The following is an 18794-nucleotide window of genomic DNA, read 5'->3' on the forward strand; positions in this document are numbered from 1 at the left end:
ATAATTGTGCCACCGTGCATTACCTATTAGATACTTGGTCTTCCATATTAGAAATCAAAACAATAGGAAAAATTAGTCCAGGATGTTTACAGCTCATTTGAAGTGTAGAAAAGACAATTAGGGTTTCTTGAACAGACGAACAAATACCATAGCACAATACATTTTATTTGTGTTTCCTCCAAAATTTCTTGTGACCACTAATGCAAAAAGCCATGGAGCTTTCCCACCATTTTGACTTAGAATACAGGACATTGTACATGTAAACTTTTAAAAAGACTGAATGTAATTTAGGAGCAGACACTCATTAATATTGTTTAAAAATAAAAGCAAACATTCTAGTCCTACCAATTCCAGTCTCACCAATTTTGTGTCCTTACTAGTTCCTATGTTTATTATGTATTTATCATGGCCTTTGGAAAAGAAAAGCAGCTAATCCTTTGACCATGAAATCTGTCTTTTCTCGTGAGAGAAATTTTCAATGAAAATTCCTAATTCTTATTGAAAATTTGCTAATTCTCAGTATATAGTGTGATATTCTACTGTAAGGAAAACATTACACCATTCAGATCTATAGCTGGGGTATAGGCTGATATCATCATGTAATTTATAAAATAAATTACAAGTTAACTTACTATTTAAGGGAACCAAGCTATGGAAAACAAGACATGGCTGTTGGTGAAAAAGACTTCTTCTCGTTTTTTGTATTCCAAAATTCTTCATTCTTGTAGTTTTATATATGCTTGACAAACATTAATGCAATTGAAACCCAAGATTTTTCATTCTTGAATATATGACAGCAAAATATGGTCAATCACAAAAACTCCCCCCCAGTTTTTTTTATTATTTTGGAATAACCTCTTTTCATGGACCATTAGCAGCTTCCAAAGGCAATATCCTTTCACTATCACATATGCCATGGGGTGCCATTTGAACAACTTCAGATGAGGGCATTAAATACAATCCTGGAAGGGAATCAGAGCATAACTAAACAGAAATAATAAAAGAAAGCCTGTGTAAGCAATTTGGAATGCTGTCCCTGACTGAATTCATTTGCAATATAGCAGAGAGCTACCAATAACTGATGATCAGCACTATTTTCCCTACTATGTAGCACCTTACTTAATTGTAAAACACTAATGATCTTTTTTGAGAATTATTATTAACAGAGGAAGCCAGAGAAGTTGCAGACCACAAGAGAGATGACTGTTCAATGAGAAACAAAGCCTTATTTTAATTACCTTGAATAGGAAGAACTACTTCAAGACAGTGGACTGTTAAAAACTAGATAATTTCAACCTTTATTTGCCTGCTAATCATTTCCACATTCTTGACTGTGTTGCTACTCAAAATTCTTTGGTTGATGTTATTGTATTATTAAATGATTTTATAGATAATCAGTTTTTTGTTTTTTGCTGGTCAATGACCAAAATAAAATGACCAACTGACATTTTCTTGCTTATTGATCCCACATATCTAAGTAATTTATATCTAAGCTTTAAATAGGATGTGGTGATTAGCAAGCTGATCTCTTAAATGGACTAATTTTCAGTCCTATACTCACCTCTTCAGCTAACAACTAAAGGTACTGATAAGATAGTTTGCAATACAACTACATTTACATATATCAAACCTTTGTGCAATGTTTTTTCCTCTTTGACTGGTTGACAAACATGTTAATTTATAATTTGTTAACAATGGTTTGTCGAAGAAACCACAATTGGTTGGGTTTTCACATTGCCTGGCTTTAGCCAAACAAACCAAATTCTGAATAAATATGATGTATTAATCCAGTATGTACATTCCCCAGAGAGATAGATTTGATTTTGTATCTTGGCCTAAATAATCTGCTTTTATTTTTGTTTGGGAAGATAAAGCAAAGTAGTTTGCTGCAAATGATAAATTAAAAGATCATTTCCTGCATAACTTTTACATTCATGTGGATGAATGCCTTCAGCCTTAATTCAACTATAAAAGAGCACCTTAAAATTGGAAACAGGAACATTTTCTCCAGCTATGATCTTATTGAACATTATTATATTATTTGGCTACAGGAACATTAAGGAGCAAATATGCACGAAGAAAAAATAACCTGAAGTTCTACATTGTCATCAGGAATGAAATAATCATTTTCTTTTTGTACATTGAGAAATCACTCCTTTAAGAATCACATTTCTTATAGAAAAACTGTAGCTTCCAATTCTGATTGCTTATTTCGAGTGACAAGGTCCCTTTGTGACTGCTTCACATTTTATTTTCTTGCTGTTTGTCCTTAATGTTCTTAAAATTCTCAATCTTAGACTCTTTCACCTCCTTCATTGTGAGTAGCAAATATCCATTATTTTGTATCATAACTATTTCCTCTAGAGTTCAGACCAATGATGGAATTCAAATAATTTAACAACTGGTTCTCTGCCCTAATGAATAGCTGGGTAGGCTTGGCTAGGCAGTCATGTGACTGAATGGGCATGGCCAACTCTACATCATTCATGTCAAGAGGCGCTTCTCCTCACCTGGCCTTCTCATGACCATGGGGATGCTGCAACTGTTGTAGGTGTGAAAAACGGTCATAAGTCACTTTTTTCAGTGCCATTGTAACTTTGAATGATCACTAAATGAAGGATTAGCTGTACAAAAATACAAAAAGTTTCTTAGCTTGCAAAAAGCTGTCCTAAATACTAATCATTAAATTAAAAATACCTGAAAGCTGGAAATCGAGAAATCATCTCGATCAAGATGGCGGCGGCCAACTAGGAAGGTGAGGCTCTAGCTCCTGGAGCACTATCTCCCTATAAAGTCACTGCCTGCACCAGAAATCATCTTTAAAGCTGCTGCCTGGGCCAGTACCTGTGAGTAAACCGGAGCCCAAAAAATTCTGGATTCCGAAGCCCTGTAGCCATAATCACGCTGGCGGAGCTCCTGCTAGCGGATCTGGAGCCCTCCTCTCCTTCCCCAGAGAAGTGAAGCTCTTTCCATTGATCCCTATTAACCACACCGGTGGAGCTCTTGAACTGGATCACATGGAGCCAGTGGAGCACAAACAATGCAACTTCATTTAAATCCCCCACACAGCTGATCGAAGTATCTTCCATGCCAGACGATGTATCTCCATTAATATCCCCCCCACAGTTTCCCTGGAGTCACATCGGACAGCTGGCAGGGAGAAACAAGGAGGGAGGAGAGAGAGACCAAGGGTTTAAGGAATTTTCCAGTCCTTTCTTGAACAGAGTCAGCTGTGTGTTTTGCTCTTATTTCAGAGTTTTCCAAACCTACAATTTTTACGAGTGTTCCCAGCGGATCAGATAACAGCAGCAATAAATCAAAGCATAAGTAATCAGATTGCCTGAATTCTCTCCTTGAATTATTTTCTTTCTCTGAGCCACAAACTTGTTTAAATTCAAAGAGAAGGGGCCAGAGATTCCCCACTTCAGCATCTTTGCATCTTTGCTATCTCAAAAAACTCAAAAATTTGCAAAACAAGAAAGAGAGTGTAAACCCTTGCTCCCTGATTGTTTTCAAGAGGAAAGAGGAAAACAGTTTGAGTGGGACTTGGAAACGTTTCCTCTGTTCATGTTTTAAAATCTGTTTAACACAAAGAAACTGCTGTTTCTCCAGCCCAGGAAAAGAGGCCTCCAGCCAGTTTATTAGGGGTTATAAACCTATTCTAAGGTATCAGCAACAGCTAGCAAAGCAATAACCCTTTACATGCTGATTCTCAGTACTTAAATATTTTCATTATCTCAAAACTTATAACTTTCTACCTCAAGACCTATATCAAAGATTAGATAATGATGCCTCCAAATCAATTTCTTGAAAATAATTAATTTTTATCAAATGATTAATTGATTTATTGTTTTTATTGATTAGTGTGATTAGAGTGCTTAGTGCATATAGTGTGATTACTGATTAGTGTAAATGATCAGCAATTCCTGTGGACTATTTGATTAGTAAAATCAGTGATTTAGTGAATTTAATTGACCAGTGTGATTAGTTATTAATGTAATTAATTAGGCTGTTTGTTGCTTAGCAAAACTATTTGATTAGAGTGATTTGAATAATTGATAAATTGATTATTAAAATTGATTAATTGGTGTGATATTGGCTATACTGATTAAGCAATTTGTCTAAAATAATTGATTTATCATCTAATAGTATAATAATTAATTTTTAAATGACCACTAATTTACCGATTCATTGAATTGATAGAGATTTAATAATGTATCATTGATTATCTAGTCAATTGGTTGATTGATTGATTTTTAGTAATAAGTAACCTTACTTTTGATTTGTTCTCTAACATATCAATTAACATTTATTAATTACCAACATTTATTAAGTAACTGTCTACCTATCACATTAACTAGCTATTGTAATTGTTCAGTGTACATTGACCATGCCAGCCAGAAACTCCAAACCAAAACAAAAAAAAATATCTCTACCAATGACCTCCCAGACTCCTGCACATGTCTTGAAACCATCAATGAAATGGTTTCAAGACATGTGCAGTCTTGAAAGTGAAATTTACATCAAATGCTGCCTATGCGACAATCTAGCCCACCCTGCCTGCTTAAATGCAAACAAAAGCCTGGTTGATATGATTAAAAATTCAGATACATTCTTTTATCTATGTCCATCATGTTCTCCTAAGCTAAACAAACAGAGTACCCTACCTGACAGGGTTGAAAGCATAGAATCACTCATTCACTCAATAGAAGAGTGCTTAGCAACACATTTTGAAACACCTATACAAGCAAGCCTAATTTCTCTTGAAAAAAAAAATACAGCACAGATAAGTGAGTACCTATCACCTCAAAATCAAATCCCACAACAACCACAACCACTACCTCAACTACAATCACAACTACAACCAAGAATAACCACCAAACCACAGCCACAAACAATTACTATCCCATCAAATAATTCCACAAATAATATCCTCTTACTCATCAGAGTCATCATGGAATGTGATCAGAAATGTCCAAATGCCATCTTATTTGATCTCGAAGACACCAACAAATCAGATGACATCACCAAAGTTCGCGATATCATAAGCAACTCAAATACAACAAACATCTCTCCTGAAGATATCATTGAAATAACCAGAGATGGCCCAGAGAGTCCAAATAGAATGATGGCTCTGTGGCCCCAAGATTTTGTAGAGTTGTTTGCAAAAATGAGTCCAGCAAACGTATATTCATTCATACAATAAACGCCATTGCAAAATCCAATCTCACCCATAAAAAACTTCACTCAAGACAAGACTTATTCATACTGCAAAGAATCCACTCCCATGAACTCCACACAGAACTCAAAAACCGTCTAGACAATGGAGAAAAGGACCTGTATATTGACTACCATGATGACTGTATCAAAAGTAAGTCACACAACCCACAACTCAGCATCCAACCCCACTTCAACCAATCCACCATCACCTAAGACTAGGGACGCATGCCCCCAACTACTTCAATTCCAACTACGACTGGCCTTCAATGCAAGCTACTCAATGCAAGAAGCCTTGTGAATAAAATACCTGAATTTCTCCTCTTACTAAATACGGCTAAATTTGACATCATATTTGTCTGTGAAACATAGCTCAACGCATCTCTCCCTGACTCCATTACCACAGTAAGAGACTATCATGTTTGCCAATCCGATTGTGAAATCTGTAGAGGAGGTGGTGTTGCTAACTTCTATAAAAAGTCCTTATATCTAAAAAACATCCAAGATACCCAGGAGCTTGGTCTTCCTGAGACTATCATCTGTGAACTGTCCTTAAATATCACATTTCGATTCTTACTATGTTACAGAGCCCCTGATTATGACATTGAACATGCAAACAAGCTAAATTCACCACTAACATGGGCAACATCCTGCCCACAGGCTTTTATCTTTCTTGGTGACTTCAATCTACCTCATATTAACTGGACCCTTAACAAATGTACAACTGAACCCACACATGCAACATTCTACAATGCTGTAAAAAATCTGGGACTAAAACAACTATTAACCAACAATACTAGAATTAATAACTGCCTCGATCTCATCTTCTGCAATAGTTTGAATTCAATTTACAGAATACAAATTAAAGAACCCTTTTCCAACAGTGACCACAACATGATTGACCTTTGTCTCAACATACATCCACACAAAAATCATCACAATGACATAATCCCCAGTTATAACTTCAAAAAAGGCAACTATGATCTTATAATCAATGATCTCTCATCCCTTGATTGGCAGTTTCTATTCACTGGATGCAATACTGTTGAAGACCATTACAACATATCTTTACTTGAAGTCAAAAGAGTCATCAAACTATATGTACCAATAACAACTCCCAAAACCAGAAAAAACAAATTACCCATAACAATAAGGAAGCTTCAATTCAAAAAGAAATCACTTTGGCGGAAAAACAAATCTGCTCACGTTGCCAACTTCAAAAATCGATACAAAAATTTATGCCAACAGATAAAGACTGAATGCATCAATTATCACATTAAACAAGAGGAAAACCTTCTATGCACCAACTTCACCCATGTTTCTACAATTTTGTAAACAACAAACTAAAAGACTCAAGGTCCATCCCACCCCTGAAAAGACCAAATGGTAAGGACTGCAACGATGACACCATTAAAGCCAACCTCTTTAACACATTCTTTGGCTCAGTATTTGTAAACATGCCCAGTATTTCTTAGTCGAATCACAGATGACTACAATGATCTAATACATATCGATTTCACAGAAGACAAGGTTGAAAAAGCACTACGCAATCTAAAACCATCTCTATCTATTGGACCGGATGGAATATGTGCCTACTTCTTAAAAAAGCTATCCACTGCCATAGCTGAACATCTAAGCATAATCTTTGAAAAATCTTTCAGGACCAGCTCCTTGCCAAACCTATGGTCTCAAGCCACAGTGATCCCCATCTTCAAAAAGGGAGACCCCAGCCTAGTTGAAAATTACAGACCAATCTCCTATGCTGCATCACCTGTAAAGTCATGGAATCAATTATTAACCAATCCATTATCCTCCACTTAGAAACAAACAACCTACTCTCAAATAAACAATTTGGTTTCAGAAAAAAATTATCCTGTAATCTGCAACTCTTACACTGCAGAAACATATGGACTACACAACTCAATCAGGGCAAAGCAATAGACACAACATACATAGACTTCTGTAAAGCCTTTGATTCATTGGTACATAACAAACTACTCCTAAAACTAAAATCTTATGGTATCTGGACACCTGCATAACTGGATAGAAGCATTCCTGTCAAACAGACAACAAATGATCAAAATTGGGAGTGTCCTATCAAATTCTGTACCTGTCAACAGTGGTGTCCCCCAGGGCAGTGTTCTAGGACCAACTCTTCATACTCTACATAAATAATCTCTGTGATCATATTAAGAGCAACTGCGTTCTCTTCGCTGATGATGTAAAGTTATTCAATACCACATATAAATCTGCTACCCTTCAAAAAGACCTTGACTATGTATCAGAATGGTCAAACAAATGGCAATTTCAAATCTCAACAAATAAATGCTCTGTCTTACATATTGGCAAAAAAAACAAAACAGAGAAAATAAAATACAAGTTGAATAGTCAAGACCTTGTTGATGATCCAAACTCTGTCAAGAATATTGGAGTACTCATCTCAAATGACCTAAGTGCTAGAGCCCACTGTAACTACATAGCCAAAAAGGCATTAAGAGTTGTTAACCTAATCCTACATAGCTTTTTCTCTGATAATATCGCACTAGTAACTAGAGTATATAGAACATTTGCTAGACCAGTACTTGAATACAGCTCATCAGTCTGGAACCCACATTACGTATCTGATATTAACACAGTTGAGAAAGTCCAGAAATATTTCACAAGAAGAGTTGTCCACTCCTCTACTTGTTGCAGAATACCTTATGCCACCAGACCTGAAATTCTAGACCTAGAAAACTAGAACTACACCGCCTTCGGTCTGATCTAACATTGCAATGTATGCAAAATCATACATTGCAATGTCCTACCTGCAAATGAATACTTCAGCTGCAACCATAACAATACAAGAGCACACAATAGAGACAAACTCAAGGTTAACTGCACCAACTTGATTGCATGAAATACGACTTCAGCAACAGAGTGGTCAATGTCTGGAATACTCTACCTGACTCTGTGGTTTCTTCCCCAAACCTCAAAAACTTTAACCTTAGACTGTCTACTATTGACCTCACTCCTTTCCTAAGAGGTCTGTAGGGGGCGTGTATAAGCGCAACAACGTGCTTACCATCCCTGTCCTATTGTTTATTGTTTATTTTTTTTTATTTTTCTTATATGTATCCATGTATTCATAACTATGTTTTTACTTATACCTATTATCTTGCAAGTGATTGATAAAGCAAATAAATAAATAAAATAAAAAATAAAATAAAATAAAATAAATATGATCAGCTGTTGCCTGTCAGACGCTGTGTTAGCACACGGTTTGACATTTACCCTTGTTAGTGCTTTAATAAAAGGCTTGCCCTGAATCTACTGGTCTGTCTCAGTAATTCCCATTTAATTTATATAACAAAGCAAAGGTTAACTTTCTCATTCTTTCTAACCCTTTTTAAATGGCAAATAGAAGTGAGCCTTTCTACTTGCCATTTTATTACCAAGAATTTACCACCATCTTCAAATTAAAGAATTGCCTTCCAACAAAAAAAAACCACATTTGGAAACTGCCTGAATAGTAACACAGCACATAATTTTTTATGTTAAGTATCAAACCACAAAGTGGAAGAGGGAAAATATTTGTGAGAAATATTTACTGTGTTTTTTGCTTGTCGAATTTAAAAGGCCATTGGACTCCATAAAGGTTGTGACAGCAATAGCAATAAGCAGCATCTAGGCAAACTGCTGAATGGTCTTATTATGCTTTGGAAATTGTGTAATGTATGCTCTGAAATTGAGCAAATGAATGAGACCTAAAGATAAGCTGTTCTCTACAAAATCTACTCTGAACTTATCACACTAAGCTTGGCATGAAAAAGCAGAGCAACTTACTAGTTTTGAAGAGGAGGATATGGAATAAAGAAAAAAGATTGGTTCCAACAGACTGCATAGTTTTGTTTACCTAGAACATTCCAAAGGCAGTAATCAATACTCTATTACTCCAAATGTTCTTTTGGCTAAACACTGAATTCAGGCATACTGGATGGCTGGATGCCCCCAAGAGGCTGCTGGAAGGCCTCCTAGACCCAAAACGGGGCCTAGCAACCTCCCTGGAGCCACCTGGAAGTAAAAGCAGGGTGTGGGGGGAGGGTTTTGGCCTAGCGAGCCTCACTGGAGCCTCCTGGGAGCAAAAATGGAGGGTGGGGTTGGCGTTTTCAGCCTAGTAAGCCTCCCTAGAGCCTCCTCAAAGCAAAAACAAGATGGGGGGTGGCGCCAGACCTCCCCACACCTCATTTTTGGCCTAGCAAGCCTCCCTGGAGCCTCCTGGGAGAAAAAATGGGGAGGGGTGGCACTGGACCCCCCACCCACCTCATTTTTGCTCCCAGAAGGCTATCCTACACTTACCTGGGAGTCAGACAGGACTTGTGGGGACTCCTGGGAGGGGAGGGGCAGGGTGGGCGGGGCCAGCTGTTCTTCAGAACTACCAATTCGCTGAACTGGATGTAAAATTAACATCCGGTTTACCCAAACTAGCCTGAACTGGTAGAATCCCACCCCTGATTTAGACAGATATTTTCCAGATGATTTTTGTTTAATTATAGAACTTCTTCACAGTGTAGGTTTGGAAGATAATTCAGCAATCTTCAATTAAATTCTGCTCTTGGTTTGTAGCAGGTATTTCCTGAAGCTCCAATGGATGTCATGTTGCTGATTACTATTTATGAGTAATATTTCTGAGTAATAACCTCCACAAATATATAAATAGAGTAACTGTACATGTGGGACTTTCTTCCATCCCGGCTTGCAGATTTAAGAACAAATTAGGTGGCTGAGGCTCCTTTGTAAGTGTAAATGCAGAGGTGGGATTCAACCGGTTCTAGCCTATTCACTAGAACCGGTAGTTAACTTTCTAAGCAGTTCGGAAAACCAGTTGTTGGAAGAAATCTCCTTTTGTTTTTTTTCAACTTTACAGGGCTAATCCTGTAAGGAAGGTGTTAAGTTTGAGCAATGAGAGGCTGAACCAGAGCATGAGTGCAACAGTACTTTATTTACAAATAAAGGGCTGACCGTGCTTGCCAAGCCTGGAACTGGCTCGCAGCAATCAGCGGCCAGTTGGACCCCGCAGCCTGCTTTTATAGCTGGCTGCTGTGGAAGAACTGACCAATGGGAATGGGGGAAATAACGCCCACACAAGTGAGTGGACCTGAGTGAGAACTCCTAGAGTCCTCAGGACATAACACCCCTTCCCCCAGATGCGAACACGCATAGTCCTTGAGGTAGATGGGGGTTTGTGTTGGCGCCGGAGCGGCGCAACGGGAACATTGTCTGACTGTTCGGCATCAGTCTGTGACGATTGAGCGGGCATAGTGTCACCAACACTCTCTCTGGACTGGACATCCTCGGAAACCACCGGGTTGGTTTCTGGAGTCAAACTCTCGTGGGTTGGATCCAGTTGATCAACTCTCTGGGCGCTGTTGCCCGGGTTTGGGCTGACCGGAGCGACCGCTGGCGCAGACTGGTCACTGGGTGCGATGTGGCTGGGTGGCGGATGGGCGGTTCCCCTTCTCGACTGGAGACTCTGGATCCTTGTTTGCGAGGTTGCTGAGGCGCCTTCTGAGTTGGTCTATGTGTCTCCTCCAGGCGCGACCGTCCTCCAGCCTGACTCTATATGATCTCGGCCCGGTGACGGCGATGACTTCGCCCGGAATCCAAAGTGGGTCCCCAGCGAAATTCCTGGCGAATATCGGCTCCTGTAACATAAAATGTCTAACCCCGAAGTGGAAGCGAGGGGAGAATCAGGGCAGTATTGTGGGTGCAGTCTATCCAATACAGTCCTCAGGCGTCGCCCATCAAGTTCCGCTGGGGACTTATTGGTGACTGCACAGGGGTTGAGTGCTGGCTCATCAGGAACCGTGAGAGTTTGTGGTGCCAGTCATCTCTGCCAAACCTAGCGAGGGCCTCTTTGGTGGTCCTGACGGCCCTTTTCAGCCAACCCATTACTCGCAGGGTGAAATGGGGCTGTGAAAATGTGGCGAATGCCTAGGTTGGCTGCAAAACGGCTGAATTCTACTGATGCGAACTGTGGGCCATTATCGGAGACCAAGGAGTCGGGTAGTCCATGGGTAACGAACAGGCGCGTTAACACGTTGGTGATTGCTAGTGTGGTTGTTGTGGATAGCTGCCCCACGTCTATCCACTTGGAATAAGCGTCACCACCACTAGGAACATCTTTCCATGCACGGGCCGGCCAGATCGATATGGATTCTCGACCAAGGGCGCTGGCGCTCTCCCATCTGGTAGGAGTGGCGATGGGGGGAGCAGGACGGGATTCCTGGCAAATGCTGCAGGAACTTACCCACTTGACAATGTCCTCGTCTAGACCCGGCCACCATACGTAGCTGCGTGCCAACGCCTTCATTCTCACAATGCCGGGTGTCCCTCGTGCAACGCCTCCAGGACTCGGGTACGCAGCGAGGTCGGAATGATCACTCGAGTGCCCCACAGCAGACAACCCTGCAAACTGGACAGCTCCTGCATGCGAGTCTTAAAGGGTGCGTAATTTGTTATCAACATTGCCTCCCGGCCACCCCTCCTCACCCAGTCGAGCACCTGGGCGGCGTTTGGTCTGCCTTGGTTTTGGCGGCGATGTCAAGGGCGGTGATGGGCAGGTCCAACTGGGTGATTTCAAAAATGGCATTGACAGGAGCTGGGTCTTCAGCCGGAGCGGGTAAGGGCAGCGACTGAGTGCGTCAGCATGGGATAGAGTTTTGCCCGGGCGGTGGATAAGTTTGTATGAGTAGGCGCTAGAAAAAGCGTCCACCGTGTCATCCGAGGGAGAGGACTTGAGGTGTCTGCTTGTCGCCGGCCAGTAGGCCTAGGAGGGGTTTATGGTCGGTGACCAGTTCAAGAAGTGGCCAAAAGGAATTCGTGAAACTTTTCACGGCTGCAACAGCTGCTAGGGCTTCCTTGTCTATTTGGCTGTAATTTCGCTCCGTGGCCGAGAGCGTCCTGGAGAAAAAAAGCGATGGGGGCCTCGGCGCCATTGGCGAGTCGGTGACTAAGGACCGCCCCAATTCCAAAAGGGGATGCGTCTGCTGCCAGTACTAAAGGAAGGTTGGGGTCGAATTGGATGAGCACTGCTCTGACGTAAGTAGTGATTTGACGGCGTTAAACGCCTGGTCTTCTTTTGTGCCCCCAGTGCCACGGTGACTTTTTGTCTAGTAATCTGTGTAGGGGTTCGGCTACTGAGGCTTTATGGGGCAAGAAGGATGCATAAAAGTTTAGGAGTCCCAAGAAAGCTTGTAGCTCCGTTTTGGAGGTTGGTGTGGGAGCTTCGTGGATCGCCCTGACCTTGGACTCCAGGGGTGAATGCCAGAGGCGTCAATTTTATAACCCAGAAAGTCCACCTGTCTAGTGGCAATGGCGCATTTTTTCTTTTTTTAACTTGAGGCCATGCTGTCTGAACCTCTCTAACACTGCTCGCACTCTCTGTAAGAGTTGGGGTCTGTCCCTGGCCGAGACCAAGATGTCGTCGAAGTAGGGTACTACACCAGGGAGGCCCTGTAAAATCCGCTCCATGAGGGATTGAAAAATGCCTGGGGCAACACTTACGCCAAATTGGAGACGCTTGCATCGGAAGGCACCCCTGTGAGTGACGATGGTCTGAAGTTCCGCTGTTTGGTTATCAACAGGGAATTGTTGATATGCTTGAGACATGTCCAATTTAGCAAAAATACTGCCCGGTTGAATGTATGCAATAAATGCTGAATGACGGGCACAGGATAGGCGCTAACTTGTAAATATTTATTGATTGTTGTCTTGTAGTCCGAGCAAATTCTCAGGCTACCATCTTTTTAGGGGTGTGACAATGGGCGTCTCCCACTTGGCGAAATCTGTTGGCTCAATGACCCCTTGTTTTAGTAGTTTATCCAATTCAGTGTCTAGTTTTGGTCGAATAGCAAATGGAACTCTACGTGGTTTTAATCTGATTGGGGCTGCCTGGGGGTCAACGGTGAGCGAGATGGGGTTCCATTATAACACCCCAGCTCCTCGCTGAACACATCTGCGTAGTCAGCGAATAAGGAGTCAGTGTCTGAGGTTGAGACAGCATGGATTCCTGTTAACCCTAGGCCGAGGTGGGGAAACCAATCGAGCCCCAATAAGGTGGGTAGGTTGCCGTTAACTACCACTAGAGGTAGGTGGCCTTTAAAAAGCTCTAAAACTGACAAAGAACTTGCCTCTGCCGATCACGGGAATGGCCTTCCCCTGGTAGTCCTTCAGACCGAACTGGCATCTCTGGAGCCGGGTAGTAGATAGGCTGGGGTGGAGTCTCTTGAGGGTGTTCCATGAGATTATTGAGAGCGCTGACCCTGTGTCAACCTCCATGTGGCACGGTTTACCTTCTAGGGAAACGGAGAGAGAAATTTTACTAACAGAGTGGCAAGTGCGCCTGGCAAGGCGGTGCGTGCGACAGTTTAATACTTGCCTCTGTGGTCCCGGAGTGCGAGGATGGGGGTCTTTGTGCAGCGCTTTGGGGGCTTGGCAGACTCTCGCAATGTGCCCCCTCTTATGGCAGTTGTTGCAAACGGCTCCTTTAAACTTGCAGGTGGCCCTTTGATGTGATCCCCCACAGGCTAGGCACAGGGTGATGTGCTTGGGTGGACCGGTGTATTCTTGTTTGGCCCCTACCTGCGACCGTCTGTCATTGGTGAGGCGATGGACATCGTTCTCATCGTTGTGGCCTTCCTCCGCTTCCACCTCTTCGGAATGGACTGGGAACGCTGCTAGCTTGGCGCTTGGGCCCTGAATTTCGGTGGCTGAGTTCGTAGCTAGCTCGGTTGCTAGGGCCTCCTCTACCGCTGCGCGAGGTTGAGGTCTTTCTTAGCTAGCAGTCGCCTCTGTAGGTTGAGATCCTTGACCCCACAAACCAATTGATCGAGGAGCATGTCCTCTAGGTATGTTCCAAACCCGCAGTGCAGGGCTGCTGTTCTGAGGGCGGCCATATATTGGTTGATGGTCTCCTTACTTGATTGCTTCCTCATTCGGAACGTGAACCTCCTGGCGATTTGTGAAGGTCTGGGAGCGTAGTGGTTTGTGAGGATCTCAAGCAACTCCGGACCACGGAACGTTTTTTAATTCTCTCGGCGCCACGAGTGCTGCAGCGGTATAAGTAAGCGGTGGCTCCGCGTAGATTAGGAAATAGGATTTTTCCGATGCTCTCCCGCATCCGACAGGCCGACCGCATCGATGTAATGATTGAAACGGTTCTTATACGATTCCCACTTCTCTTCGTCTGGTTTAAACGCCGGGAATACTGGATTGGAACTCATGGTGCTGGAACGGCTGGGCTACCTGCGGGAGAAATCTCTCTGGGACTACGAACGCTCGTGAGTTACAAGTGATATCAGCTCTGGAGAGGTTTTTTGCTACCCTCTCTTTCTCTCTCTCTGGGTTACCACGTTGGCTGCTAGCCGTTGGAGGTGTCTTGATTCGCGCCAAAAAAGTGGGCGTTAGTGACTCTCTACAGCGCTGTGCTGTGATTCCTACTGGCCCGAAATTCAAATGACACCGTTTGAATTTCGCGCCAAATGCAGAGCGCTGCGGCTCGCAGCGCTTCACTTTCCCGTAGCGAGGCTAACAAGCGGCTACAGACGCTTCTAACTATTTGACTCAGACCGCTTTCTCTGGCTGCGGATCTGCGTTGCTCTTTTTGATCGCTCGTTCGCTAGCTGACCGCTCTCTCTGGCTGCGGATCAGCGTTTCCCTGTTGCCAACCGATCGCTCTCTCTGGGCGGTAGATCGGTGGCTAGTGACTCAGCGGTTGCAAGGTGCTTCTGGTAGCTATCCCATCCTCGTCGCCAGTGTTAAGTTTGAGCAATGAGAGGCTGAACCAGAGCATGAGTGCAACAGTACTTTATTTACAAATAAAGGGCTGACCGTGCTTGCCAAGCCTGGAACTGGCTCGCAGCAATCAGCGGCCAGTTGGACCCCGCAGCCTGCTTTTATAGCTGGCTGCTGTGGAGAACTGACCAATGGGAATGGGGGAAATAATGCCCACACAAGTGAGTGGACCTGAGTGAGAACTCCTAGAGTCCTCAGGACATAACAGAAGGCATTCTGATGTTGCTAGCCTAATGTTTATTGCCCTGCTTACAGAAACTGCCTCTCAGTTAACCCTTATTACATCATAACAGCTAAAGGTTCTTGGCAGTATGCCCAGACCTACTGACTCCTGAGGTTTTTTCTTCCTTTGCTGGTTCTTTGCTGGGGCTTGACTTTCTTAAAGGGAAAGGGTTGTTTTAAGCTTTTTATACTGCTGTTGGGAGAAAATACTCCCCTGTTGGAGTTCTTCTAGCCGGAATGCAACAAACAGCACTTTGAAGTAATAATTGAATAATGAAGCAGAGCTGCTGGAAGGAAGCTTATAATGACAAAGAACCAAGATGAGTAACATCCAGCAAGACTTCTTGGCTAGCTAGAAAGATTAACATTCAAATGTGAGTTTACATAGCCTTTCTGAATTTTGATCTAAAACTGGTTTTGGGTGAAGTTTAATTCTGTGCTTGGTGATGTTTAATCCTGTATTTATTGATGGGATAATTTTCCCTATTCAGCTTTGTTTGGAAGGAAAAAGGTTAATCTCTGTTTCTGAAAAGAAGCAGGGTTCAGAAATCTGGCTAGTTCCTATGTCTATTTGTACTGGTGATTGGTTTAACAAACAACAGCTACTGTGTTTTCTTCTTTAGTACATTCTAGCACTAATCGCTTTCTTTTTTTTTCCCCAAAAGTTTTTTATTTTATATTTACCATAAATCCATCTTTCATTTAAACCAGGGGTCTCAAACTCAATTTACCTGGGGGCCACTGGAGGCAGAGTCTGGATGAGGCTGGGCCGCATAAGGGATTCCACAAAAAATGTTGTTAAAAAAATATCCTCAAATGTCTTCAACAGTTAATGATTTCTCCAATGCATGAACTGTCCTGAACACATGAATGGAACATTGAATGAAGATCATGAACAGTTCCTCAGAACATGGCTTCTCCAGCTTACTCCTTGCTGCCAGAGACCTGACAACGCGTCCTCTCACATATCTGAGCCACATTTGGCTTGAGAGAGGAGGCACTTGAGACCCTCAGTATGGCTTGAAGATGATCATCAGTAAGTCTGGACCTGTACTTGGACTTGTTAAAGTTCAGGGTGGAGAAGAAGTTTTCGCACAAATATGTGCTCCCAAAAAGGCACATGGTCCGCTTGAACATACGGGAAAGCTCAGGGAAGCTGGGGGGCAATTCTCTCAAAAATTGCCCATGCTTGTCTGCTTTTCCACTCACCTCCCTAAATTTGGCCTTGAGGTCAGAGTTGCATTGCAGGTCAATAAGCTCCATTTGAAGCACAGGAGGGGCATCTTGCACATCAAAGGTGAAGGGGTCTGCAAAAATTTGAAAAGTGGCTCTGTGCGTCTTGAAGTCTGCAAATCTGTGATCAAATTCCTTCTGTAGCTTCAAAATAGCATCAACATACTTCTCACCACTGAATGGTGTGCCTGCATCCACAAGTGCCTTGCATGCTGGGAAATGGCAAAGGTTTGTCTGAGAGAGCTGGGCTTTCCATAACATAAGTTTTGTGGAGAATGTTCTCACGTTGTCACAGGCAGCACTGACAAGCTGCCCCTGGCCTTGTAACTTCTTGTTCAGTGCATTCAGCTCATGTGTGATGTCGACAAGAAAAGCTAAGTCCATGAGCCATTTCTGATCATTCAACTCAGGAACAGCCAACCCATCCTTCTTCATGAAGGCTTTCACTTCTCTCAGTTCAAAAAATCTTTTCAAGACATTTCCCCTGCTGAGCCAACGTACCTCAGTGAAATAAAGCACATCTTCATATTCTGACTCCATTTCCTCTAAAAAAGCACGGAACCTCCTGTGCTTTTAGCCCCTGGATCTGATGTGGTTGGTGCATTTCACAACAACAGACATCACGTTGTCACACTTCAGGCATTTGCTGCAAAGGGCCTGCTGATGGATAATGCAGTGCGGAGCAATAGCCTCTTCTACACCCTCCTCCTCAAGTTTTCTATGAACAAGTGCCACCAGTCCATTTTTCCTCCCCGTCATTGATGGCGCTCCGTCGGTTGTTATTCCAATAAACCTATTCTATGGCAAACCAGCATTCTCAATGGCATCACACAGCTGGCGAAATATCTCATGAGCGGTGGTCTGGCCATGCACTGGAATTACTCTGAGCAACTCCTCTGTCACTTCAAAATTGCAACACCACAGACATAAATTGTGAGCTGAGCAGTGTCAGTTATGTCTGTGCTCTGATCAAGAGCAACTGAATATGCATCAAAACATCTGGCTTTCTCACACAGTTGATGATAAATGTCATTTGACAGGTCAGAAATGCGCTCTGCCACTGTGTTGGCAGAAAGATTGATGTTGCTGAACTGACTTTTCTTTTCCAGACAAACTATACTTGCAGCCTGTAATATGTATTTTTTTACAAACTCGTCCTCTGTGAATGGTTTTCCCGCCTTAGCAATCATCTCACTAACCATATAGCTAGCTTCGACTGCTGCAGCATTCTCTTTGGTTGCTTTCTTGAAGAAATCTTGTTGCCTCACTAGACATGTTTTAAGGCTGGCAATCCGTTTGGCTCTCTCATCCCCCTGATATTTTGCACATTCCTCAGCATGTTTAGTTGAATAATGATGTTTCAGGTTGTATTCCTTGTGCACTGCAACTTTTTCAGCCCCTGTGCTCAACAAAGAAATACTGCATCTCCCACCTTTGCTGAAATTGTCTGTGCTTGTCACCTATCTTTCTCTTCACTGCAGGCTTTGACAAAGACATGATGAGGGTGTGACAAAATTTAGTTTATTCCACTTGGTGTCGCTCTTGTTCCACATTTCATAGAAGTGTTTAGCCAGCTAGCAACGCATGGAGAACGCCTCGACGTGTGACGTCATTTCTGCTTCTACTTGTCACAACAGCGCGGCGGATGACGAACAGCCTGGTAGCAGTCACCTTTCTCTGTATTTGATCATGGCATTTGTTGATGGTAGAAAGTACCGGAATGGCGACCACAAAAAAAGGCAACTGCTACCGGACTGTTCGTCATCCGCCACACTATTGTTACAAGCATAGTGTGCATGAAGTCGGTGTAGCTTAGCCTAGCACTGAATGTCAGCCACGACAAGGAACAGCGGGCGGGACTTCCTTCAGAGGTCCATTCCCCCTGCAGGCTGCACTAATATTATACTTTCATATCACAGTGGGGGCCACAGGATATCGTCCTGCGGGCCGCAATTGGCCTGCGGGCCATGAGATTGAGACCTCTGATTTAAACAGTATGTCAACTGGGTACATATATCTTGTGTGAACAATTGTAATTAATACCTTCTTACCAATATAACAATAATCAATATAACATTTCTTTATAAGCCATTATCTCTTATATCTATTATCTTTATAACAATTTTAACTTTAAATATATTCCTCTACTCAGTTTTAACTTATTTTATTTTCCAACCATTGATAAAATGAGCCCCATATTCAGTTTCCTCTTTTTCTTTTATTGTCAGTGTTAATCTATTCATCTTTGCACATTCTAATATTTTCGCAATCACCTTTCCCTCTGCCAC

At 42.5% G+C, this 18794-nt stretch overlaps 1 protein-coding gene across 1 annotated transcript; it reads right to left on the reverse strand.

The window, feature by feature from the left end:
* Positions 1-861: 861 nt before the first annotated feature.
* On the reverse strand, positions 862-17046 carry LOC148124043 (general transcription factor II-I repeat domain-containing protein 2-like). Its single transcript, XM_087917166.1, has 2 exons — positions 16413-17046; positions 862-962 (listed from the first exon to the last, which is right to left on the reverse strand). Exons 1-2 carry the CDS (start codon positions 17044-17046, stop codon positions 862-864), a joined length of 735 nt encoding a protein of 244 aa, XP_087773292.1.
* Between the last annotated feature and the right edge of the window lie 1748 nt (positions 17047-18794).

The sequence above is a fragment of the Pseudonaja textilis genome, chromosome Z (assembly GCF_049901715.1).
Source record: "Pseudonaja textilis isolate UNSWEBS1 chromosome Z, rPseTex1.2, whole genome shotgun sequence".
NCBI classification, from domain to species: domain Eukaryota; kingdom Metazoa; phylum Chordata; class Lepidosauria; order Squamata; family Elapidae; genus Pseudonaja; species Pseudonaja textilis.

Coding starts and splice junctions, on each gene's coding strand:
- LOC148124043 (XM_087917166.1), bottom strand. CDS start 17,046: ATGGAGTCAGAATATGAAGATGTGCTTTATTTCACTGAGGTACGTTGG. Junction 963..16,412: donor CAGCTTCCCTGAGCTTTCCC/GTATGTTCAAGC, acceptor ATTCCCTTCCAG/GATTGTATTTAATGCCCTCA.